The sequence below is a fragment of the Haliaeetus albicilla genome, chromosome 17 (genome assembly GCF_947461875.1).
Source record: "Haliaeetus albicilla chromosome 17, bHalAlb1.1, whole genome shotgun sequence".
NCBI classification, from domain to species: Eukaryota; Metazoa; Chordata; class Aves; order Accipitriformes; family Accipitridae; genus Haliaeetus; species Haliaeetus albicilla.
Window position 1 is genome coordinate 24857776 of NC_091499.1, and position 25706 is coordinate 24883481.

The 25706-nt window shown below is 41.2% G+C and overlaps 1 protein-coding gene and 1 long non-coding RNA gene across 4 annotated transcripts in view; one reads left to right on the plus strand and one right to left on the minus strand.

Annotated features, from left to right (window-relative positions):
* Nucleotides 1-23990, minus strand: part of LOC138689585 (uncharacterized) — a 70897-nt gene extending 46907 nt beyond the window's left edge. For 2 of the 3 annotated variants that reach the window (XR_011328477.1, XR_011328478.1), the window contains exons 1-2: nucleotides 22670-23990; nucleotides 13914-14745 (exon numbers count right to left, since the gene is read on the minus strand). This is a non-coding gene — a long non-coding RNA (uncharacterized lncRNA). Of the gene's footprint in view, nucleotides 1-13913; nucleotides 14746-21341; nucleotides 21622-22669 lie in introns of those variants that run through there. The other variant, XR_011328479.1, reaches the window with a different exon arrangement.
* Nucleotides 22041-25706, plus strand: part of REV3L (REV3 like, DNA directed polymerase zeta catalytic subunit) — a 126174-nt gene continuing 122508 nt past the window's right edge. Inside the window, exon 1 of the mRNA XM_069805055.1 lies at nucleotides 22041-22432. Within this exon, the coding sequence (XP_069661156.1) occupies nucleotides 22294-22432 (139 nt within the window). The 5' untranslated portion in view covers nucleotides 22041-22293. The remainder of the gene's footprint in view (nucleotides 22433-25706) is intronic.

The window sequence follows — 25706 nt, forward strand, 5'->3', positions numbered from 1 at the left end:
AAAGCAGTAAATAACACTATTCCAGATGTGTTTTGTTCAGGTATCTTACTGTTGCTTTGTGTGTGGGTTTTAAAATCGCCTTATCATTTGTATGATTGAATATCCTTATGCTATCAGATATCACTACTTTTGCTGCACAAAGAACCTGTAGGAAAGCTTTTCATGCCTCTGATGAAAAGTTACTTACAATATAGGAGCAGAAGTTAGATGAGAGGTATACACACGTATCTACTGGTGTTGCACATTTGCTTATGGGACTGCGGGGCCTGACATACCTATATAGCACATGTAAGCCTTGAGGCTCCTTGAGATTTTAATTTGGGCAATAGCACACTCAGTGCACCTGATGTGTATGAGAATCCCAAGTGTGCAGGACTGTAACGAAAAGAGAATGGGGCTGTGGGGGATATGCACACATCTAACACTGATCAGTTTACTGACAGGTAATTCATTTTCTGTTCTCCTCCTGGCAGTTATCTGTATGCAGTATATAACCATATTTCCACCACAGTGTACTCAATAGCAATCATTAGTTTCTTCCATGGCAGGCTCAGATTCTTAGGAGGTTGTGGTTCGAACACTTTATGTTGTATCCCATCAAGAGTTGTTAATATACCCTACATAACATCTGTTGAAGTGGGAAGACAGAGCTTCAGGTTGATACTCTGTAGATGTCTAAGATAAATAATTTTCTTGGTGAAATTGCCAGCACAGATGCTGCTCTGACAGCATATGATCTAACGGTTTACCTGGAATTGCCGTAACAATCTTAAAACAGACTTGCAGTCTGGAATGTAACTAGGTAGGAAAAGCAAAGTGAGTATCTTAAAACACTTCACTTTTTGTAGTTGACAGGGTACCTGTTACATCCCAAGTCTGGAGAGATGACTCTGTCTCCAGGAACATGTGGTTTGAGGGAAGAATTCAGAAAGATGGATTTTCTAGTTCAGATGGAGCTCCGTAACCCTCACTGTCAGAAATCAGAGGATGCCATTAAGTGCTCTGTATCCATTTAGAGGAGAGAGATCTGCTGTACTCCTTCCTCACTCTTGTCACTGAAGTGATGGCCTCCAGGAGGTCATCCTAGCTGACAAAAATCATCAAGGGCATAAAATTTTTGTCAAGGATGGGGACTCCTGGTAGCTGACATGTCCAGACACAGGTTCCAGTCTGAGGTGGGAGGACAGCCATCCAGCATGCAGGCTAAGAGAGGGAACAACTTTTAAGTACATATATCAAACCACTCCTTTGTCCAGTGGCTCCAAATGCAGGAAGTCCATAAATTCTGCAGATACTCTATTCAGGGTATTTGGAAGCCAGGACTCTTTTGGCAAGTGGAGATTAAAATGACTCTTACTTGATTTTGCCAAGTAATCTGGGAATTAGAAGGATTGACAGGTAAGTATAAAAGGAAACGGCTATCCCTGGGAACACAGAAATCATTGTCTTGTTGACCTGTGCTGTGAAGATGTCCATTCAGAATCAGTCTATTTTGAGAAGACGCCTTCAAATGTATTTATTTCCTGTGTTTCGAAGAGGAGCGTCTGCTGAAATCTTTTACCCAGCTATTCTGCAGACTAAGCACAACACAAAAAAGGAGATTTTATGCAAATGACATAATTTAATTTCTTCCTGGCACAGAGGGTAATGCCACATTCTCGCACTATTGACATGAAGCCGTATAAGATCGCTAACAATCATGATGGCTTTTCTGTTTTAGATATTTGTCCACTAGAAACTGGTTTAAGGGTCTGACTTAACTGTAAAGAGGCCATCCAAAAACTATCAGATGACCGTAACTTTCTGCCAAGGCTTGTGTGGTGTCAAGATCTAACCTATATCCTGTGAGTATCCATTTCCTACAGGAAATTCATCTTTGCTACTATCATGTAACAGAATAGCAACCACCTATTCTGCACTGAAGTATTTGTCTGCTTTCTACTGTTTCAGTCTAGCAAGCATAATTTTCCTGAATTGATGGTACTTTTAGAGTAAAATGAGAGGTAAGGGTTCTGTGGTTTGAGGAAGTCCAAGGCAAGTTCAATGTCTGATTCAAAAGCAAATTTCTTTGTGACAATGTGCCAACTGATGGGTTTCTTTAGCTCACTGTCTTCAACAAGAAATAAAAATCGAGGGATGAATTGATTTGTATTTATGAAATATTCAGCTAATCTTCCCCCTTGACTTGTAAGAAACCAAGTGATGTATATTGGGTTTGTTTTTTAATCCTCAATATTTGGAAGCTCCATCTCCCAGGGTAAATGAGACTACTACAGCTATGCCTACACGGTAATGGGCCAAAAAGTCCTTTGGACCAGAAGTAAGCATGGCATATTCCATACCACCTCTCCCCCAGCCCTATCCACTCCAGATACATTATGGTAGCAAGGACCACCAGCAGACTGCCTGTAGCATTAGCATGCTAGCGCTACCCACCAAACTCATTCAGGTACCCAGATGCCAACACGCTCTGAAGAAAAGGCGATGTGCCCATCTGAGGTCAGTTCTGTATGCTTGCAGTATAAAATGTGGGTAAGCGTGATTTTCAGCAAGGTTTCAGGTCTGCTTTCATTGGAGTACAGACGAAGGTCTTAAGTGATTATGTAAATGTAGTAATTATGTAAATCTAGAAGACTTACAACAATTGGAATTAAGGCTGAGAATGTAAATGAGGACCTTGCTATCTTGCATTTGGTGAGAGAAGTTTTATTTTTCTGAACAATGTAACACATGAAAACCTCAACACAGATCTTTACTAACAAATCAGGTTGATGGGTTGTAGGATAAAGGTTAAGCATAATTTGTTATTTGCAGTTTTCAAAGTCATATACAAATCCTGTGTTCTGAGTGCTAAACTCTTATGCCCCATACATATGTTGTTTGTTTCATTAGACTACATGTGAACGAAAAGAACAGCTGTGACCTCCCCTTGTACTTCGAAAGGGCCCTGACAAAAAACCAAACAAATCCTCTTTAAGAAAAAACCTCTTAATTTTAATTCATTCATTCTGCATGTAAGGACCCACAGAATTATTCCACATTTTCACTACATTCAAAATTAATAGTGAAAAGGCAGCTAAGGTACAATTGCACACCTGTTCATATTCAGTTTTGGAGTTCTCTCTTAACAATTTGGTTACGCTGCATAGCTCTCCACCACTGTTTTCTAAATCTAGAACCAGACTCATTGTAAACTGATATGACATTCATGTAAGCTTCTACCTGGGCTGAAACTGTGAGTTCAAGTAATGCCATTTCCTCTTAGTACGATCTTTGGTTACCTAAAATATGTTATTAAAATGATTTTTCTCTTTCCATATAATTTTAACAATTCTTTGTTGTAATTTTTTAAGCATAATCATTAAGCTGATACAAGTATTTAGCTTATTTTAATAAATTCACTAATATTACCGTATCTGCACTGCAGGCTTATGTTGCTTTTATTACACCAAATGATTTGTTCCAAATAGCTAAAGGTATGCAAAACCCAGGTGTGTGTACCCCATAGTTAAACTAATGCAAAGCCCTTTTAAAGGCCTTTTAAATCTTTTAAAGATTTAGCTTAAGTCGGTAGATGAAATAATTAATAAGTTTTGAATGTGACCAAAACATAATGATACATGTATTTCACTGCTCAGCACTCACAGCTATTATCAATCACCACCCCCTTTCTGTGCCTCCTGGACTGCATGCACTCCTTTTTTCCCCAGAAAATACAGATCTTCAAATACAAGCACAACTAATGAGAATACACAACAACAAAACAACAACAACAAAAAGGCCTCTGAACTCAGCTGGAGAAGGAGGCTGCTGCCTCCCCATCAACAAGACGGTGTTGATCAGCTTGCCTTTCTGTGAGGCGGCTGCTCGCAGCTTCTGCTAAGCTCCGCACTCAGTATGGGACGTGGAAGAGCAGAGATACGGATGCTGGGATAGGAGTCTGGAAACAGGGAATACTGTAGTTCATATTATGGTGAGGAAGGAGGTAAGGAAGGAAAATGCAAGCAAACAAGTGATTTGTGACTCACTAACACTGTATATTTTATTTGCCTTGTTCTTGGCCTGTGCAAGTTTGACAATCTCTGTCTTTTGGTCTTCTTCCACATACTCCCACTGCTGTCTAAGCTTTCCCATGTGTTAAGTGACCCAGATGTTTCTCCTCCACCGTCTTCCCATTTGACTGAGCTACTCCTGTGATTAACAGGCAAGAGGTACGTGAACAGTGTGCATCTTCAGTAACAAATTCTGCAGCTCACTGAGAACCAAAAGTTAATAAAAATATTTTTAACATTTGGGTAGTAGCAGAGTCTGATTTGGTGTCTCCTAATTTTGTTAATTTTCATATGTAATCATATTTAAAGAAATTGAAATTATACAATGAATTACCCAAGTCTGTTACAGAATCTCTCATTTTTAAGACAGGAGTAACAGAAAATTTGTTCATGCTTGCTGTATCACTGCCTGAAGAGATACAGGAACAGGCAAAGAAAGGAAGCAGAACGTAGCTGTAGCTGGCTGTGCTCATGTAATCCAAATAATCCAAATATTTAATAGCCAAATGTTCCCAACAACAAATAAGCAATAATAATCTATTCTATATCAAAGGATATATTTGAACTCCCTGGGCAAGTTTTGGCTTAAGCTTGTGAGGCATGTGGTATTTGAAAGGAAATACACAAATAAAAGATAAACATGTTCTGAATTATTTTACCAACAAAGGGGAGGGGGCAGGAATGACCTACACTGTTCTGGACTTTGTTTTTGAAACAAGCAGAGTAACTATCCTCAAAGCACACACTGTGAACTGCGCAGTCTGTGACAAGGTACCAGGCCTGGCCAGATACCCAAATCAGCTCAGCATGCCCACTTGGAGTCACGTAATGTCAGCAGGCGTGTTAGCTTAACGCTCAAAGGAGTGATAAGAATGTATTTATCCAGCCGTGAGGAAAGTGCAGTAAATCTCTCTGTGTCATATTCCCCCATGTTCTTCAAACACAGTTACATAAACCCAACCCACATTTCGCTCTTACTATGTGGCAAATATAATCCTCTCTCTAATAAAAAAAAAAAAAAAATTGAATCTGAAATAACTTGTTAAATAATTTGCAGGAATAATTAATAGTTCTGCTGACTGGTAAAAATCTGGGTAGAGCAGCTAGGGTATGATGACTTTTTAGGAGCAGGATAAAGTTTATTTGATTCTCTGTAACTGAGTGTCCTCAGCTGAACTTACCAGCCCTTTGCTGTGCGAGGATTATAACTCACGCTGCAGTTGGATCAGCCTCCATTTCTATTTTTAGTGCAGATCTTGCTCCTTATTTAGTCCTGATTGCATAGCCAGAACTGCATTCTCAGCAGCTCAGTGAAAAGCCTGCCTGTTCCATTTTATAACTTTTCCAGACAAAAAGATGGGAAGCCTGTAGCTTTCCAAACAGTCTTATTTTAGGAGCTTGCAATACGATACAGTCCAAAACCCAAGGGCCACATGAATCCCTGCTGAAATACTATTGACTTTCCTGGAGTTTTACACAGCAAGAGTTTGGCTGCTTCTAAGTTAACCAGGATACTAAAAAAAAAAACAACAACAAAACCCAAAACCAAAAAAACCCCAACCCAAAACCCCCAAAAAACCTTCTTCACCCTAAATACTTAAAAGGTATTTATTGAAACCGTAATATACATCTGGATCAAATTCTCCAGAAAACATTTTATCCTCCTTAGATTCATAGTTTATAAATCCAATTCATGGAGGCAACTACTAGCCAAGAAAGAAATAAACAAGGAAAAATGGAAAATGTTGGTTTTAAAGAATCTCTTAGCAGGGATGACCACACAGAAGTAATTTTCTGCCATTCAATTAAAACCATAAGAACATTTTTAGTTTTGAACAAAGTTTTCCCACTACAGCAAGGAGTTGCTGTAATTCTGTCAGAATCAGCTACAATGCTTCACCTTCACTTCTAGGATTTGTTTCTGGAGTATCTCCTTAGTCATATATACTTAGTAAGCTATATTTCCATGTGTTGCACATAAGTGCATGACTAAAAACCAAGATCAAGATGATCGAGGCCATTGTGAGGCTGTAAACACACAAAATGCAAAAAACCTACACTGATAATACATGTAAAATATATTTTTATCTACATGTACTGAAATACATTGTCAGTAATGGATCTTATTTCCATGTGTGAAGACACTTTGCATCTTACTTTACACTGAAATTACACATACGTCCAAATAGATCATTATTCCTAACCCAAGATAGAGAGTCATATCCTCGCACGCACAGATCTCTTCTTAGATGTAATCCTAAACCCTTGCTCTCCCAACCTGCCACAAATTGCTAAGAAATTGTTATGCTGGTCAGGGAGTGATCACTGAATTCAGCCATCTTTATTGTACATGTAAGGATATCCAGCATTCCTCCTGCAGTGGGGAGATTGATTGCAGATGGAAATTTCCCTCGACTGCCCCTGTATTCAGGCCGTTGACTAGTCCTTTTATGCCACACTGAGAACACAAAGGCAGATTTAAAAGAAAATTAACTGGAGGAGTAAAGAATAAAAATCAGTGAAGGGAACGATGGACTAATATATTCTCATTGTAAATTCAGTAATTTAATTAGCCCTCAGTCAAACACTGGACAAATTAAAAAGCCAATACAAAACAGAAGGGCCATAAAAATTATGTATTCAGCAGGTCTGAATTTGCATATTCTGTGTTCCCCAAATATCCTATTAATTCCATGAAAATGGAGGGTATTCCAAATACATGAAGTCAAGTTCTGTATCTTGATTTAAATGACACAAGCTTGAGAGAGAGAAGTTGAATGCCAGAAGAAGTACTCAAGATCACTATCTCAAAGGCAGGAGGTTAGAAACTGAAAGGACTGGAAGTTGTTAACTGAAAACAAAAGGCCTAAGTACTTGAAAGCCTCTTCATCCTAGCTGCTATCAGGAACATTGTACCCTTGTACCCTAAATGGAGACTACTGAAATTAGGGTATTTGGGATATGGAGTGTCTTGACTGTGCTTCTCAATCTGATACATAAAGTTGAAACTCTAACGCATTTAGAAAAATATAATCATAAAATACTGGCACTGTGCTGCCAATGCTTAAATCAGGGCAATGGAATCATGACGTGTGTGCCTATAAATTAGGAACAAAAATTTAGGCGTGACCATTCTGACACAAAGGTATTTAAGAACAAAGCTTTAATCTCAAAGAGCCATGAAGGCCACTCAGATTTTTTTCAAGATTACACTGAAAGAGACTAAACTGCACATGAAATCCTTCAGAAAATGTCCAAAAATATAACATATGCAGAGCCTATGCTAACTTCCTTTGAGCCCTTTTCAAGAAGGGGCTTTTGAGCTGATCCATGGCAGAGGAGCCCAAGAAGCTGATGCTGAACTGCAAAGGGCCAAGATATAGTGTGGAAGTCTATACCTTTAGGAGAATATGCCATATTCCAGGAAGGTTTGGAGAAATCTTTCACAGGGAGGCTCTACATCTAAGAATAAAACTTAGAGGAAACACCTTAAGGAATCATGACAAGATTTTCTCTAGCAAGCCACTGGCATGGACTTTCTTGTGAAACACCATAGTATAGTGCAAAAAGTATCAATTTGTCCACAACTACGTTCTGGATGTAATTTTTAATAAAGAAAGTGACTGCTGAATCCATTTGGAAGAAATACTGATCTAAGTGTATATAGCTTTGTTTGTAATTCAACACTATAAAGAGTACCTTAACAAATTACAAGTATTTTGTGTCTGATGTAATAACTATTACTGTATTTTCAGTTAGGAGTGACCAGTTCTGTGTTTTGAGTTAGTGCATAACATTAAAATAAATTATTCAAGTGCGATTTTAAATCAAAATGAAGTAGGTCACTTTGAAGTCAGCTTTGATGGGAAGTTTTGTTGTTGGGTTTTGTTTTGTTTTGTTTTTTTTAAATGAGAGCATGAGTCTGTTCCCTCAGCACCACTTAATCACTGCTAACTTTCATGAAGAGCAAACAAAAGGCCTCTTTTATTTATCCATTATGTTCCTAAGAGGTGAGAACAGCTTGATGCAAATGAAAATCATTAAAGCATTCTGCACTACCATTAACTGTCGGAATATCTGTCTATGCAAATGCAGCACATAAGCCAGTGAAACTGCAGCCTCATGACCTTCTGCATTGAAAATCCATGCCTTATGACTCTCTTAACTCAACAGTTAAAATACTCTCTATGACATGCCTTTGTATAAGTGCTTGTTTTGGATAGGCATGGAAATGGAGTGCAAGCCATTACACAGAAACATATTCAGTTTCAGATACCCCTTCACCCTGACTGGGCAAGGGGTAACATCAGAGGTACCTGGTTTGTAACAGTGCTACAGTATGAATAATAAGCTAAAATGCGATTGCCCAGATTGGATCCTGCATGCAATTACACCCATAACTTCACTCAAATGAGTACTTCCATTTAAGACACAATGAACATATAATAATGCAAAACCATAAGTGGTTTGTAGGATTAGAGGCCTAATTAGATATAAAACCTATTGACCTAATTCTTTAGAACTTTGTCCTTTGTGTAGCCATTTATGCCCATGCGAACAGCATACAGAACACTGCTATTCTCACCAACCAACCAATGAAGATGGGTGAATGTATGGAGCTAGAGAGTTTAGTCCTCCAACAGCAGTACCTAGCAACAGAAATGCACCACAACTCCAGCATTCTTAGTTTCAACCGGAGACATACTTGTGATAGCTCAGACAGCTGGTTACAGAAGGCCATTTATTGCTGTTCACTCTTGTCTCTCTCCTTGGCGAAATTTAGGTCAGTCATCAGGCACAAATTTACATCTGCTGCCTAAGAGCTTTTCTAGAACTACGTCTTGGCAAAGGTTAAGGGTATCTCCCCCTCCTTCGGGACACATACCTTTGTTGCATACTCTTACGTAGCAGCAGAGTGGTTAGGACACTGCATTATTCAATACCAGCTGAAGAGGCAATAGTAGATTGGATTCTAGGCTTTCCATTGCTTGAAGGACACCAAACCAGACTCTCTTGTCTCCCAGGAGAGTGCCCCTATCAGCAGGTGGTTGCACGTGAAGCATCTCTTACCTCCAGCTTGGGTCTTTGCCAACCAGCACTGAGGAATGGAAGACTTAGAGGCCAAAAAGAATAAGGAAGCTTTAATCTCCTAGGCCTGCTTATGTTTTTTTCATTAAACAGTAATTATACAGCTTGCACGTGTAGTACTGAGTGCAGGGACTAAAGGACTCTTAAGCGAGGGCCCTTCTTACTCATTTATTTAGATGTTATGAAAAGTAATTAATGTATTTGAAGCACTTAGGAAAGAAAGAAATCAGTGGAGCTGAATAACCCTAAAGGTCTTGTTCTGAATTTGGCAAATTGGCACATTCAAAAAACCTCATCTGAGACACTGCTGCTCTGCCTACACTGCTTAGTAAAATGGTACCAAGGAATAAGCTTGAACACCAGCTTGCTCGTCACCCACGCTGTTAAGCTGCTAGCACGCTGTGTGGCAGTTTAGGCCCATAACAACTCGTACCATCTGAAACAGTGCTCCCACACTGCGCAGGGGACAGCATTCGGAGGCAGAGGGACATAGCAGTCTCTCTAGCCCTGTTTTATTTCACAGTATAGATGTAATATATGGTAAGGAACATTACGAAGAAGCCAACGAGGAACTTATGAATTCTACTGTCACAGAACAGTTCATGCCAAATAATTTGGAATTTTTAAACCTTTGAAGTAGCAGTGTTAGCAATTTATACACAATTAAATTAAAATAAGCTTAAAAAGTTTTGTTTTTATTGGGGACATAGAAATAAATCATGCTAACAACAATACAATATTTACAGAAACATTGTGCCTCTAACATGCTCATTCATCTCCTTTTCTGTCAGAACGTAAGAAATAAAGGATATGTTTCCAGGTAGTGCATTTTATCCCTTTTGGCAACTACTGCTGTATTTTCTCTTTATCTGAGCGAAATTTACTTCAAAACAGAACTATTTAATTTAAAAAATGCTAATACTTTCAAAGTGTGATAAAAGATAAAGCTACCCTGGATAAGCTTGAAAAACATGGATGCTGTTGATTTCTTTTGTTTAAAATAAGCAATTTCTGAAGTACTCCAGGCAAAAAGCAATTCTGTGCCATTCATGAAAAGAAGAAATAAGGGAACTGACTAGTAATTTCATGCTGCAGCAATAGAGAAACTCAGGTTACTGGTAGTGAAATCTTTATCACAAAACAGGTTTAAAAAGTTGCAGCTAGAACATGGTCTTTAAACATGTATTTTTTTCTCCAACTACAACTACGAAAAGGTGGAGATTTTTTGGTAAGAAATTCAATTTTCTTTTCAAACAAATAGATACTAAAAAAATCTTAGTGATTTTAAAAGCTTATTCCTTACAGTACAAAAATACAGTCTCATTTTTAATGTGTACCTAAAGATTCACCCAGAGCCACCACAACTGCTATCTTTAGAGACAATGATGAAGAAAAACAATCAGGAGATGCAGGAAAGGTATTGTTTAATGAAAGACATGCCCATTTTTCTCAAAGCACAAGAAGTCTTGGCACTGATAATTCTTGTTTCAAATGTCCAGTCTTAACACCTTATTTCAGAATGATATGATTTTGCAGACAAGCCCACAATTACATTTGATTTACTGACTGATTCTCTTCTGTTTCCTTTTAAAGATAAAGAATGTGTTTAAAGCCGAGTATGAGAATGTGATCACTCCTTGGAAGGCTCTCTTCCCTCTCTGAACAATCTGAGACTCTTTTAAAGTTATTTTTACAACATAATCATTTCCTACTTTTCCCTGCATATTCGTACTTTCACTCAACAATCATTTTCTTTGAAAAAAGCATGGTCCTAATGTGAACACATCACTTAAGTATTATCACATCATTAATTATTAGAGAAAAAAAATGAAATACGTCAAAAGCCCAAGTGCTGTCCTCAGAGAAACAGCTATGCACAACACTGTTTCCACAAAATAGTTTAAAAAGTAGCATAGAAAAAGGAAGGTGGAGGTGCAGTGGGTGGGGAGACTGGACTATGGCATAGTGCTTAATACTTTACAGATTTTGGGGCAGTGTTGTATAATCTTATTAGCCAAGTCATCAAGTTCCTGCTTTTCGACAAAAACAAGTATTACTGATTTTCTAACTAAAGCAGCTGCAAGATTACTCAAGAGACAGCAGGAAACACGCACCATATTATAACAGAATCCAGTCTCAGTCACTTAACTGCACAGCTTCCAGAGAGAATGTATCCGATTTCTGTACTCGACTAGGAGTCTATAAGCAACACACACAATTTTCCCCCCAAGAATCTGGAGACAGAATTATGGTGTCTTTACTTTCAATGATTCCTAACTTCAATTAACCTATCACATTAGATTAGCAGATCTACTCTATAAATTTGTTTTCTTCCCAAGTTTGTATCTCCAACTGTACCTATCTCATGCTTTGATATATAAAATGACCAATACACTGATATGAAAATTAATTTTATTTGCAAGACTCCAAAATTGTTGAGGTAGATCTGTGTGCTGATGGGGCCTGCATTTTCAGTGTCATCCTTTAGTAGGTACTACTAGAATTGGTAGATTAATAACAATAACAAAATAATGATAATAATATCATCTCAATATGTAATAATAATAATAATGTAATAATATCATCCCTTCAATGTGAGTACTGGGCAAAAAAGAATGCTAGCAAAAAGTCCTTAGTAAATGAACATTTTTGAAACTAGGTTTCAGTAGTCATAAAATTAGGTTTTTAAACATCTAGATAAGAGCACCACCTTTGAATTTCTAAACTACACTAAACTTAATTTCAGGACACACAAGCCCAGAAATGTTAGCCTTTAAGAACAACAGAATACTAGGCAATATTTAGCCTATAATAAACCAAAAAACAACACTTTCCCCCAAAGCCAGAACAAAATACACAGTCCAAAGGAAATCTTTAGATAGTACATAATTCAAATTTACGAAAGCATTTGGTACTCTCATGAAACCTCAAAAATCACTCAGAATGTGTTGGATAGACTATGATGCTGAACACGAGGTACAAAGACGCAATGACTGTGTAAAAATTCTGAAGCTTAAGGAAAACAGTGAATATTGTAGGGCTCAAGATAAAACTGTGAAAACTGACAGCAAATAAAAGAATCCTAGGAAAAAGGACAAGTGGCAATCTGTCTATATGTGTGGTGCCACAGGAACTGTTGTGAGGCCTTGTTTTATTTGACATCTTCATTAATCCCTGAGAGGCCACCATGCAGACAACCTTTGAGGACTGATACACCTCAAAGTAAGCTAGTGTGGCTGAAATGCAGTCAGAAAACAGTAAAAAGAAATTGAGTACATGAAAAAACAAGCTGCTGCTATGGAAATGACTGAGAGAAATATTCTGGAACAGATTCTGGAATATATTCAATAGGATGGAAATACCCCAAAGGCATAATATTTGTAAAGGATCTAAGGATAACAAGCAAGCAGGAACTACAAATAGATTTGTAACAGAGTACCAACAAAGAGACTAATTTAGATTTGACTTGCATACTTGGAAGCACGGTATCCTAGAGCATGAAGGTAACAGTTTACATACAGTGGTAGGGCAGGCTGTAGAACATTTTATTTGTGGACAACTAACAAAGTCCTTCAAGCCTCTTGGTGGACCAGACATTAATACGCTCAAGTAATTAATTTTCCCCAACACATAGAGGTCATATGGATGCCTGAAACAAAGTAAAAAACTCTCTGGACATAAACCATAAATTCTTCATCCACGCTCTTTACAACCATGCCTGGAATTCACCAACGAGTACTAGGCATATTACAAGAAAGATCTCTGCAAATTGGATGGAATTCACATAAAAATAACAGAAATTCTTTGGGAGCTGGAAAGACTCAAAAGGAAATGTTACAAACCTATGGAAGTGTTACCTTACTTGCTCAAGCTAAGCAAGTAGGAAGTTCAAAATGCTTCCTTCTTAACATTCAGTTTGTTCTGGAAAACTATTTCAAAGGAACAAACCACAAGAAGGAATAATAATTATTCGAGGTGATAAAAGGTTATATATACATACTCGATTGGGAACAGAAAGATTTAGACAATACAGGAAACATATACTGAGTTCCAAACTACAGGTAATTGTCCTAATAGAAAAAAACAGTAGGCATCTGAAACTGCAGCGTAACATATACGTTCATGTATTACAGGGATCAATGCTGACAGACATGGACAAAGCATTTAATGGAGCTCTGCCATCTCTAATCTAATCTTAAAACATTTTAAGTTTACTCTTATGGAGATACTCCTCCCTCCTTTTGGATAACAGATGGCTGTTTGTGATCTACATATTGGACTGAGGTTTCTTTCACTTTGTCTGATGCATGAATGAGGAATGCCTCCCATAAGTCAGGCTACATTATAACTACAAATATAGCATCTAAAATTAAATGGATTTCACCACTTACCATCCAGCCCCATTTCTGTGATTCATTCACAGAAACACATTTCACATTTTAAAACAACAAAAATTCAAATAATAACCACATACTCATGTATATTTGGCTACATAAGTTATAGGAGATTGATAGGGCTTTTGGCAGTTACAGTACTTGAAAATTTTCCATTATGTCATCTTTTTAATTACTTACTATTTGAACCATTTGGGCTAAGTCTCTTCACACCAGACATTTCTCAGTTGACAGTTTCAACTAAATGCTTCAGCTGTTTATTAGAACTAGAATATGAAAGATTATGTTTCGCTTGCCTGTTTAAAAACAATTCTTACAACCATTTACCTGTGCTGCATCATATGGAATAGAAATTTCAGAGTTTGGTAGGGATATGTACACATGCAGAGATGATGGAAGGATCAACCGCATGCAGCCTCAACTGGCAGCTCTGTTGTAAAAATAAACCAATTACTTTTATTTTTACAACAAAAGCTATTCAAATGCTCAACCATTTTTCCCTTTATACTCCACTACTTGCCAGAAACTCTCATTGTTGAACATACCATTCCCACAAACAGTATTAATGTTCAAGTGTTATATGCCATTACACACAATTTTCTAAGTCCATATCCAACTTTTATAGTCATTAGACCAAAGCACTAGACATCAGTTTTTTTAATTACACTGATTCAGCAATGCCACTCAAAACCAGCTCTAGCACCATTCCTTATCTAAGACTTAATCAGTTCATCTTAACCAAATTTCATCTATGAAATTCTCGTTGTCATACATCCAATCACTAAACTTCACTTATTACTATACTGTTAACTGTTCCCCAACGTGTGTGTTCTTGTTATACTAAACTTAATTCCTTACGCAATCATATAAACATTTCATTCTTGACAGTAGGTCATTCTCCAAAAATGGGAGGGAACCTCAATCAGTTCTTGACGTGCAGAATTCTGTCAGCATAGGACAGACCAGAAATCTCATATTTAGAATTAAAATTAAGTGTTTACTGATAATTTTCTCTACCTTATGCATATGCTGCCTCTCAATTAAATACATTTTCTCAACTTTAAAATAAAGTGGTATAGTCCTACATTGTTACATGTGTAATTCTTTATTAATTTTTATATTTCAGTTAATATTATTTTCTTGAATACTTATGCAGTTTCCTGTACACACATTCACTAGTAGGTTTTTCTGATATGAGGCAACGGCAAGACCTGAAAATGTTGGAAAAAAAATTATTACTTTCAAAACAAAAAATTGAATAACTTTCAATCAAAACTTCTGTTTGAAATGGAAGTTGCTAAATGCAAATACAACCCAGGAAACAAAAATGGTCAAAGGCAACTTTTCGTTTTCAGATAAACATTATGTATGTGAATGCATATACACAACTCATTTACAGATATGAACATATACATAAGGCCACAATACATGTTGTAATGGTTGCATTTGTGCTACAGTCAAATTTTCTGAAATAGAAAGCTATACCATATGCATGGTATACAAGGTATTTTGTACAATGATGATGAATACTCATTTATCCTAATGGCTAAATTGTCTGCATCAATTAGAGGAACCCACTGTTGAAATGTTCAGGGAACTACATGTAATTCTTCTAGAATTTTGATCATCAGGTGCAGTCATGTGCAATAACCAGCAAATATCATATAACCCTTTTCATAATCTCATCAACTTCCATATTAAAACTTGCTAAAATGCTCTGCCCTCCTACTTTCACCGAGAGAAGAAATTCATTCCTCCATTGGTTAGAAACCTTCTTTCATGGCAAGTTAATTTCTAGTTTATATATCTAATCATTCTACATCAACACTGTTCTTTGGCTTAAATAATTTTTTTTTTCTTGTTTACTCCAAAGTTACAGATATACTTACAAAGTTCACTTATATTCTTTCATCTTTTGTTTTTCTAGATGAAGCCAACTGATTTTTATCTTCTTGATAGATAGATAGAACCCCACTCTGTACCTCTTCTAGTTTAAATTCATCCCTTTTGATGACTTAAAAAATAGTCCAAATAAGGTATGACGAAGATGTATAATCATATCGATAGATCACTTGCTTTGATAGACATAACTCACTTCATGCAGTTTAGGATTGTACTTATCTTTTAGGACCCATCATGGGGATAGATTCATACTACCCTGACTCCCAGATCTTTTCTTCTGTCATTTCTGACATTCTAGTTCGGAGCAGAAAATTCTTAGCAATTCTAAAGTGCAAAATCTTGCCTCTCCTATGCAAGATGTTATGACATTCCTATTATTCCAATCCAAACCACACAATCCTTCCTGTATGATATGCCTGTTCTCCTCCAAACTTAAGGTTACCAGTAACTTTTATTTATATGCTAAATAGGACAACGCTAAAGACATTAAATGGGCGGACTCTACCTGTAGCCAGCTTCCAGTTTTATAGTTCTTCTTTCAACACAATCCACTGTCATTTCCCATTAGCAATTCTTTACGTTACATATTCTACTTCATTTCTCATATGGCACTATACTGAATCTTTTTATGAAGTACAAATTAAATCTCCTTCATTTCCTTTGTCAATAAATTGCTTATTTTATCAAAAAACTACCCAGTTACCCCAACAAAATCTACCTTTACTACACCAAAGTTACATTTTTTGCTATTTCTATGCCTTTGCTTATCCTACAATTTGTTTCCTATGTGCCGTATACTGCAACAGTTGCATGTAACACTTCCTTGGGCTGGCCTTAAATACACCTTACTTTCCAATCACATGGCACCATTCTTACCCTGATAGGTTTATTGAGAGTCTTTGCTAAAAGACGGCTTTGATACTTCTAATATTTTCATACCTGAGACCTAGGTTAATTCTCCCATCAGGTTTCTAGTGGTAAGACATTGTTGGTGTAAGGCCATTGATTAAATATGTGACTGCCCTGGTTCTGTCAGAATTTGACTACATTACACTTCAGAGCCTATCGCCTAGCCTGTATCTCATCACTGAGAATTAAAAAAAAAAAATTAAAAAAATCTCATTAATTAGGATCTTAAGTATTATTTACAAAGCACAGTTACCTCCACGAATGAATTCAGCAGCCTAAGTGGCGCTTTAGGCCAGTTTGGTATCCACAAGTTGCTCAATTCCTTGCTGTTCACAAGCTGTCCTAGGTTTTTATCTGATAACATCCAGACAGTACTTGACTTTCTGCTGGTATGATGGGCATGTACAATGTTGCCTCAAATTCTGGCATAAATGGGCCTAACTACCTGGAGTAAAACAAGGCTTGTCACGACTCTTATATGAGGAATCCTCCTGTGTACCTTGCCTATGATGTGTGGTTTAATAAGCATTCTTAAAACATGAAAGATCACCAGAAATGAATCTTCCCAAATATTTAGCATAGGTGCATTAGTTCATCCATTAACCTACTGTTAAGGCACTCATGTGTGAAATGCAAACCTGTTTTCAAATCCCAGATCTGCTCAACTTGGAAGAAAGAGCTATCTCTCCCTGTTCTTTTATCTCCCAAATAAGATAAAAGTTGTACTTGCTTAGGTACCTAACTCTAGGAGAGGACTCCAAACTGAGAATTCTGGGAGAGGACTTCAGCCTTACTCCTTTTGGCAGGGGAATGCTGAGTTTATACTTTATCAGCATTTCTAGACAGCTTCTCATCCAGTGTACTCATTTTTGCAGACTAAGAGGACTACTTCTTGCACTGAGCGTTTAGGGAGCCCAAGAGCCTAACATGAGACTATGGATTCTTATACATGGCAAAGTACATACAGGTTTGGCAGTCCAAAATTACACAGTGTAGCACCAAGTCTTTTAGTCTAAAGATTTAGCCTTTTTTTCATTCACTTAGTCTGTGGGGCACACCGGGAAATAAACTTCCAGTGTTTGGACAGTCTGACTGTCCACATCAGGATACCAACTGGGTGGACCACATACTACTACTGATCTGTGTGCCCAGGTTTTCTCCCCGCAGAAACCATGTTTCTGTCACCTGGAAAATCAACACCTGAGAATATGCGGGCCACACTCAGCCCTCATTCTGAAATATAATTTGGATAAATCCAGGGCATCCCCAGACTGAGAGAGTACTCCAAGATTTCAGACCATAGACCTCAGAAATACTGAACATCCTGGAAATCAATAGGAACTCAAACACAGATAGAGAAGTCAGTTTTGAAGTTAAGATGTACTGTTTGAAATTCTACCTTTGTGTTATAGCCTAAACTTTTATCATCAAATTGTTGCATCCTGCTACTATAATTAGATATTTGAAAAAATGTGGCTTTTCCCTGGCCCCATCATGTTTAGTCGCTAGATGATTCTGTGTCTGCTCATATTTGCATTTATAAATTTTTTGTGAATTGCAGATACTGTTTTATGACCGTTTTTTTTTTAAATTAGGTACACAGTAAGGATTAAGAGAAAGAAAAAACTGATGTGCCTTTTGTTCAAAAAAAAAGGCAAAACTATATTGATTTTACTCTATAGAGAAATTCTAACTTTTATGACAGTCATCAGTTATGGTGATAACTAATACTATTAATACTCAAATTTTTATTGTACAGCTGTTTAACTGTGCATGATTAGAAGCAGTTATATATTCAAGCTTGATTATTTTCATGCAAATACATAGCTGGCTAATGGGGAGAACAGCTGCTGCTTAGCAACTGGAGGAACAGAGAAAGGGGGTGACTTGCTTTATAACAGAAAACTGGGTGAAACCTTTTAGAGAGAGTACATACAGAGTTTGGAGATACCAGGGAAAATGGGTGGTAGTGCACTCTAACCATGATGTTTCTTTTTGCAATTATTGACATCCGAGGATGGCACCATTTTCAGGTAATAAACTACAAGAAAATTTATATACAGTAGACGCACGAACAACAAATAAAACAAGTGCTAAAGACAAACCCTGACACAGAAACTGAAATGTAGGAAATCCAGAAACAGGCTTTGTGACTGTCACCTACTGCAAGGGTTAAACTGACTTTTAGACTTCAGCAACTTGAACTACTGATCTTAAGCTACCACAAGCCAAGACTGCTAGAAGTGTTCTCTCTTTCTTTCTGCTGCTCAAGCTCAGCCCCTGCACTGCCTCCTCCACTGTGCAAGTACAGGCTCTCACACACCTACATAATGAGGCAGATCAGGGACCCGATCTAGGTTAAAACTAACCCGTATTTTTTAGTTGGATCACTTTCACCTAGATCAGTTTCCGAATCCCGTTTGTTATGCAGCTACTCAAATGCTTGCACTGACTTGAGGAGGAGGGCAGGGGGACCTCCCATGACAGTGCTGACTCAAACCTTTTCTGAAAATATATTCTTACCTTGGTGTGACCCTGCAGACTAACTTGACTTGACTACAAGAAGAAAATGAAAGCAGAAGTGCGCTCTACGAAATGAAGGGAAACTGAAAAGGCACAGCTCAGAAAGCATGTGAGTTCTATATAAATGTCTGCATGGCTGTAAGACTACCACTTGGATCAAGCTCCTTACATCAAAAAGGGAAGTCACTTAATTTTTTTCTCTGAGAGTAACATTCAACACTTTCAGAAATCAAATTAATACCTCATATGAACAGGAAACTGGCTCTAGGTTAGGTATCAACTGTTCTTGTCTCAGTCCTGCTGCCTTCCATTTGCAACAGTTATTCCTAATTCAAAGCATGGTTCTCTCTGATTTTAATAAACAACATAAAATTTTTTGTAATGAAATAGAAGACTCTGAATTATGTGCTTTAGTGAATCCTGCTGTATGCTTCTAAAAAGCTAGTTACTCCAGCTATCTACACTATTCTATTGTGGGCAATTGCTTTCTCTTCAGCAGGACTACCAGATACAAACCTGCGCCTACACCTCACGTACCACGCTCATTTAGAAAAAGCCAGAATCCTCCAGTAGCTTAAATGTCTTGGATTATGTACCCACCCAGCTGAGGTGCAGATGTACATCATGTTCTGCTGCCTATGTATATGACAAGAGAATACAGCAGTGGACTGGTATCCCCTCGCACAGAAGCAGACTGCTGATTTCGTAGTATCTTAAACTCATGCAGGAAGGGGCACCAGAGCACATCTGCCAGTGTTCAAAGACATTAAGCCGTCGGTGAAATAAACAGCGGTGGGAAGATACAATGCTCAGGAAGTTAAGAGGGCCATATGAACAGAAAGGCAACGGAGCACAGAATAGAGTTCACACAAGAGCATAGTGTCCCTACCAAAGTCCTATGGAAAATGCGGGAAATGTATTAGCTTAGCACCAGTTCAAAATGTATTCAAGTAACAAGAGTTAGAGATGCTATTTCTTAACGTGCTTCACCAGTAACCTCTTAGTGATTTATCAGCCTTTGTGAAATTTCAGGATTCATAAGAGTATTCCTGCAGTTCCAAAGGTTTTCCAAATATTAACCTTGCAAATGTAAATAACTGTCAAAAAATTAAAGTTGTAGCTCAGTTATGCTTTAGATACACTGAAAATAGTTTGGGTTTCAACCCTATTTCAACTACTTACGTCTGTGACGCAAGATTTCTTGAAAACTAGGTAGTTCAACTTTTTTTCTGTTTGCATAAAAATGAGTATAAGGAGGAAAACAGATGTGAGCTAGTGAACATAAACAGCTTACAAAGAAAGAGTAGGAAACCAGTTACCCTTGAGTAGACAGGCAAGCTTCCTGTTCATTACAATGAAAAAATGAAGGGTAGCAACTGCCTGACCTGTCTTTTGTTCAAATCTAAAACCAAAACATATGTAAGCAAAATGTGAAACATATGTTTTACATATTGGACTTTTGTCAGATTTTATAGATTTGTACGTTTGTCTCATATCATCCAGTCTTGCACGCATATGTAACAAAATCATTCTAAGTAGATGTAAGAATATTTGGCCTTTTTATAGGCTGATGTTCCACGCTGCCAACTCTTTCGATATTTGGCGTAGTTTTTTTCCCCCCTCAAATCCTCAGCTCTGAGACAAAGAGACCGCAACAGGAATCCCAACCCACAGTTTTTTGTTATCATTTGACATGAAAACCTGCACGAGAGAGCGGGAAAACGCAAACCAAGCTCCCCTAAAGGGCCAAATAAGAGAAACCTAAACCCTCGTGAATGTTTTTTACCCGAATTAACGACGGGGAGCAGGGAGGCACCCAGCTCTCGGGACTCTCTTCCTCCCGATTAACGCAGGTCTCTCTGCTGGGGCCCAAGAAGCGGGGAGCCCGACCCCCGCCTCGGGGCGGCCCTCCCCAGCCGGAGAGGACCCACCGTACAACAGCAGGCCGCTCTCTCTTGGGCAGCTTCCCAGCCCGACCTTTATACCCCCGGGGCGGGCGGGGAGGAAGGTAACGGGGCAGCCATGGCGGGGGAGGTGTAGAAAGATAACGCGGTGGCCGTGGGGAGAGCGAAGGCGGGGGAGGAGCGCCATGGTGGAGCACGCTGAGGAGGAGGAGGAGGAGGAGGAGGCCGGAGGCTGCAGGCCGGCCCCCGCCGCTCCGCCGCAGCGCGCCCGGCCCCGCCCCGCCGCCACCCGCGCGCTCGGCAACGGCAACACCAACCGCCGCCGCCGCCCTTCTGCGGGCCTCGCCCCCCGCGCGCAGGGACCGTTACCGCCAAAGGGGGCGCAGGGCTTCGGCGGAAGCGCTGTGCCGCTACGCGCCCCCCCCCCCCCCCCCGCCGTGAGTAACGGCGGCAGGAGGTTTTCCCGTCTACCCTCCCCCCTCGCCCCCATATTTTTCTGTTGTTGTTTGGGGTTTTGGTTTTGGGGTGGTTTTTTTTATTATTAGCCCCCGCAGCCTGCGGAGACTCACCTTCCCGCAGCGAGGCGGCTCGGCATCGAAAATGGCGGCCGACCCAGCTTAACCCCATCGTGTCCCAGCAGCGCTCCCTCCCCGCCCCATCCGCGGCTCGGGATTCCGCAGCCTCACCCCAGGCCGCGCGGCCGATCGCCGAATCACCGAGCACCCCCGCCGCCAACCCCCCGCCTCCCGCCACCGGGGGGGGGGGGGGGGGGAGGAGGGTAAAGCATCGGAAAGGTTTCCCCCACGCCCGCGCGCACTCGCGCCGCGTCTGCCGAGCCCACCCGAAAGACGGGGGGTGAGGTGGCGAGCGTGCCTGTTGGGGAATGACACTTTCCCTGCTCGTTGCCCCCCTCCTTCCCCCCCCACCCCAACACACGGCCCGTCCACCTCCCCGTTCCCCCAATGGTTGCGTCCGTGACATCATCATCATGGCAACAACAGCTGCAGCCCGGAGCCGGGGAGCTGCTGCTGTCGCCGCCGCCGCCGCCGCTGAGGCGTTCGCGCTGCTGCGGGGGGACGGGCCCGCGCTGCCCGTCAGGCGCTCGCGGCCGGCCGGGCTCTAAGAGCCCCCCCCCGCGGGGGCGACCCGGCCGAGCGCGCGCCGCCGCGCACGCGCCCGGAGCAGCAGCAGCAGCAGGAGGAGGAGGAGGAGGAGGAGGCGGTGGCGGAGGGGGGAATAGGAGGAGGAGAGGGAGCGCGAGCGAGCAGCGACAGACAGAGGAAGGGCGCGCGCCCTCGCAACGCGCCTCTCTCTGTGTGAGTGAGGGAGCGAGCGAGCGAGCGTGTGTGAGGGGAAGGCTGCGCGCGCGCCGGCGGGGCGGGCGCGCGCCGGCGGGCGGGCGGGCGAGGATCGGCAGGCGGGGGGCTGCGCTCGCTCGCTCGCTGCGGCGGGGGGAGCCGTGCGGGCTCCGCGCTCGCTCCCTCCCTCCCTCAGTGCGTGCCTCGGCGGCGGCCAACAAACATGTTCTCAGTGCGGATCGTGACTGCCGACTACTACATGGGCAGCCCGCTGCCCGGCCTGGACCCCTGCCAGTCCCACTTCCGAGAGGCCCCGACCAGGCGGGTGCCCGTCGTGAGAGTCTTCGGCGCCACCCCTGCAGGTAAGGGACCCCCGTCGTTGTCGTCGTCTTCGCCGCCGCCTCCGCCGCTCGACGGCCGGGCGGGGACGGCCCCGCTGCGGCGCGGGTCCTGCTGGCGCCGGGCCCGCCGCCGGCCTCCCCCCCCCCCGCGGCGGAGGCAGCGGCAGCTCCTGCTCTTTGTGACTGGGTCGCGCCCCCCCCCCCCCCGCCTCAACACCCCCACCCCCCCCCCCCCCCCGCCGCTGCGGCGCGTCTCACCTGCCAGCGGCGGCTGTAAGGGAGCGCGCCGGGCCCAGCCGGACACCGCGGGGCGGCGGCGGCGGCCGGCGAGGAGCGGTACCTGCCCCGGGTGTCCCCGCGGGGGGAGCCCGGCAGCCGTCGCCGCCGCGGGCGGAGGTGTCGCACCACCACCACCCCGCCTACCCCCGGCCGGTGGCGGTGGGGGGCCGCAGGTGCGGGCCGGGGAGGAGCAGGGCCCGCGGCCGGCAGGGCTTTGTGCGCGGCGCGGGGAGGGGGGCTGCCCCGGGCGAGCGGCGGCAGCTGTGCAAACACCGGGGGCAGCCGCCGGCCCCGCGCTCCCCCCCCCCGCGATCCCCGTAAACGGCAGGGTAACGGCGTGTGGGCATGGCGGGGGGGGGGGGGGTGAAGGAGGCACACCAGGAGGTGTGTTCCTGCGGGGCGAATAGCGACAGGGTGAGCGTACAGGGGGGAAACCTTCGAACGTAGTCACGAGTGAGACTTGTGCAGGACTTACAAAGTGGGGGGTTTGTCTTGGTCTTACGCTAGCGTGGTGCAGACCGCGTAAAACGACAGGCATGGGTGCTGCACTGCAGAAGGGAACGTCCTAACCGCTGGCCACATGTTGCCCCCCGGGACTTCCTAATGTCACATCCCGCTTCTTCGTTGCCTCTTCCCTATGGACTCATGGTTATAGTCTTCCCACGTCTCAAGTATGTTTCTGGCCGTCAGAACAAATTTCTAACGAATTTAGTATTTAGGAAGACGTATCTCATGTTTATTGTAGTTTACACATACGTTAAATATGAAGTTGGAAAAAAACCCCTGTTCTCTGAGATGTTAGACATGTTAAGCGTCATTGCTTGTGATCCCTTTATAGTTACACTCTGTAACGCTGACCTTGGGAATTAAGGTATTTCTGCATATTTCATTGACTTACATGTTGAAAATGAGGTACCGGTATATACATTAAACGTTAGGCAAGACAAAAAACATGCAATAAAAAAAGCACAGTAACAGTATCTTTCCCTTCACCCAGCTATTATAGTAGAACAGATTTTTTTGTTGTTGTTGTTTTTTTGGGGTTGGTTGTGGTTTTTTATTTAGAATTATCTGTCTGTTCTCTGTTTAGGCACAGAGGAATGTGAGATATTAAAGCTGTTGTGATCTGATGCATCTACAGCTCCAAATTCTTAAGTGGATGAGTGGGATTTATAGATACAATATTGAAATAGTGGGACCTATTTTATTGTAGTTCCAATTTTGCATACAAAGGAGATATTATGTAATAATATTTATGTAATGGCATGAGTAACTATTTCATTATTAAAAAATGTAGAGCCTGAGGTTGTCTGGCAGGTAGCAGGCTTTCTGTGGGTGCGTGTGGTTAACTCATTAAGGCTTATTTTCTTTTAAGAAAATGTTTAGGCTATGCCATATCATGAATGTGGCATCATAAAGTAAACAGTGAAACAGTTTTAGTTGTCCAGCTATTAGGAACACAGTAGGAAATCCCTGGCTTCCCAAACCATAAACTTTAATATTAGTTTGCATAATAGAAGCATTTCTAATTCGTCTTGGTTAGAGAAGACACTTCACTACAGTCTGCAAAGGAAGTGTGACTTGGCTATATTCTATTTATTTCCTTGTTAAACTTTTTAATGGCTTTTTTTTTCCTTTCTATACCTTTAGTAATGTTTGCTAATAAGCTTCAAGAACTTATTACATTTCTGCATTATTTTTTTCTCTTTTAAAAAAGGAGACAAATGTAATTCTGCCTCTTTTTCAGAGGTGTTGGACCTAAGCAGTCATTGTCAGAAGTAACGTGTGACTTCAGAGAAAGTGCTATCCAGTTATTTACTTGAGAGTTGAAATACAAAAATTAATACTTTATTTCATCACCTACATCTACATTGATATTTTCTTTGAGGAAAAAGAAATAGTAAAAACAACTTCTAACATACTGTATAAGACAACAGGGTGTCCTTACTGTTTGGCTTACAGGCAGCGTGATGCTTGTCTTCACTTGAGTTGGTCTGGATAAGAATAACCTTTTCTCACTGGGTTTAACGTGTACGTCTTGCCGGCAGGAAAGGTGCTCAGTTGCCATGCTGCCTACGTGACAGCAAACCACTATGTGTGTATAGGCTGCTTCACCTCCGGCATGATTAACTCTGCATGAATCTTAGTATGTTTAAAGCTGTGTGTCCATGCTGTGCAGCTAATTGGGAGTCAGGTTCAGAACAGACTCCAAATTCCACCTGCTGAGTGAAGGGAGATTGATTGGTATGTGGAAGGGGCTTTATGCATATGTTCAGAAAGTCAAAGCGTCTAGCAGCACTGTGTCTTCTGTCTAGTACCAGCTATGGACGTTGGTTCTGAAGCCACCTACCTATGCTTTCTGCCTCTTCTGGAGGTATTGTGCTCAGTGAGGTGTATGAATGACAAGGGTTGCCAGTGTTCTTAGCATTGAGGGCTTTTATGTAATCCTGTACTAAACAATTGGTTTGTAAAGGTTTGCAGGTATGATCTATAAAATTAAAGCGCTTCATGGTATGGTGGTTGGGGGAGGTAAAAAATGGACTTTTAGTTAAAAATAACAGAAGGATGAACTCCTACAATGGACTGTGTTGGCAATAACATTTCACAACTTCTTTAGGTCTTTGGAAGAAGAAATGTCATTGTATTTGGCAAGACTGTGCAAGTCATCTCTTGGCGTCCTACATCTTTGCGTAATAAGAGCTTGAAAGGCAAGGAATCAAAATTCTGTTTAAGCCCAAAGATCCACCTACTATTTTCTGTTGTTCTGTGAAATACAAAGAGCAAAATTCTGACTACAATAGCAAAAGGTGAAGCACTACTAGAATTTATGTTTGAATTCATCTTAGCTGGTTGAGCCATTCCATTTTAGCCGTTTGGCGCTTAAGCAGACTGGCATGTCTGTTGACATAGTGACTCGGACAAAAGTATAATTTCAAAAATGCTACAGTGCTGCCATGGTGGTAATGGAATGAAAGCAGTGTTAAATTTATGCTTTGTTGTATAAGATCATAGCTAT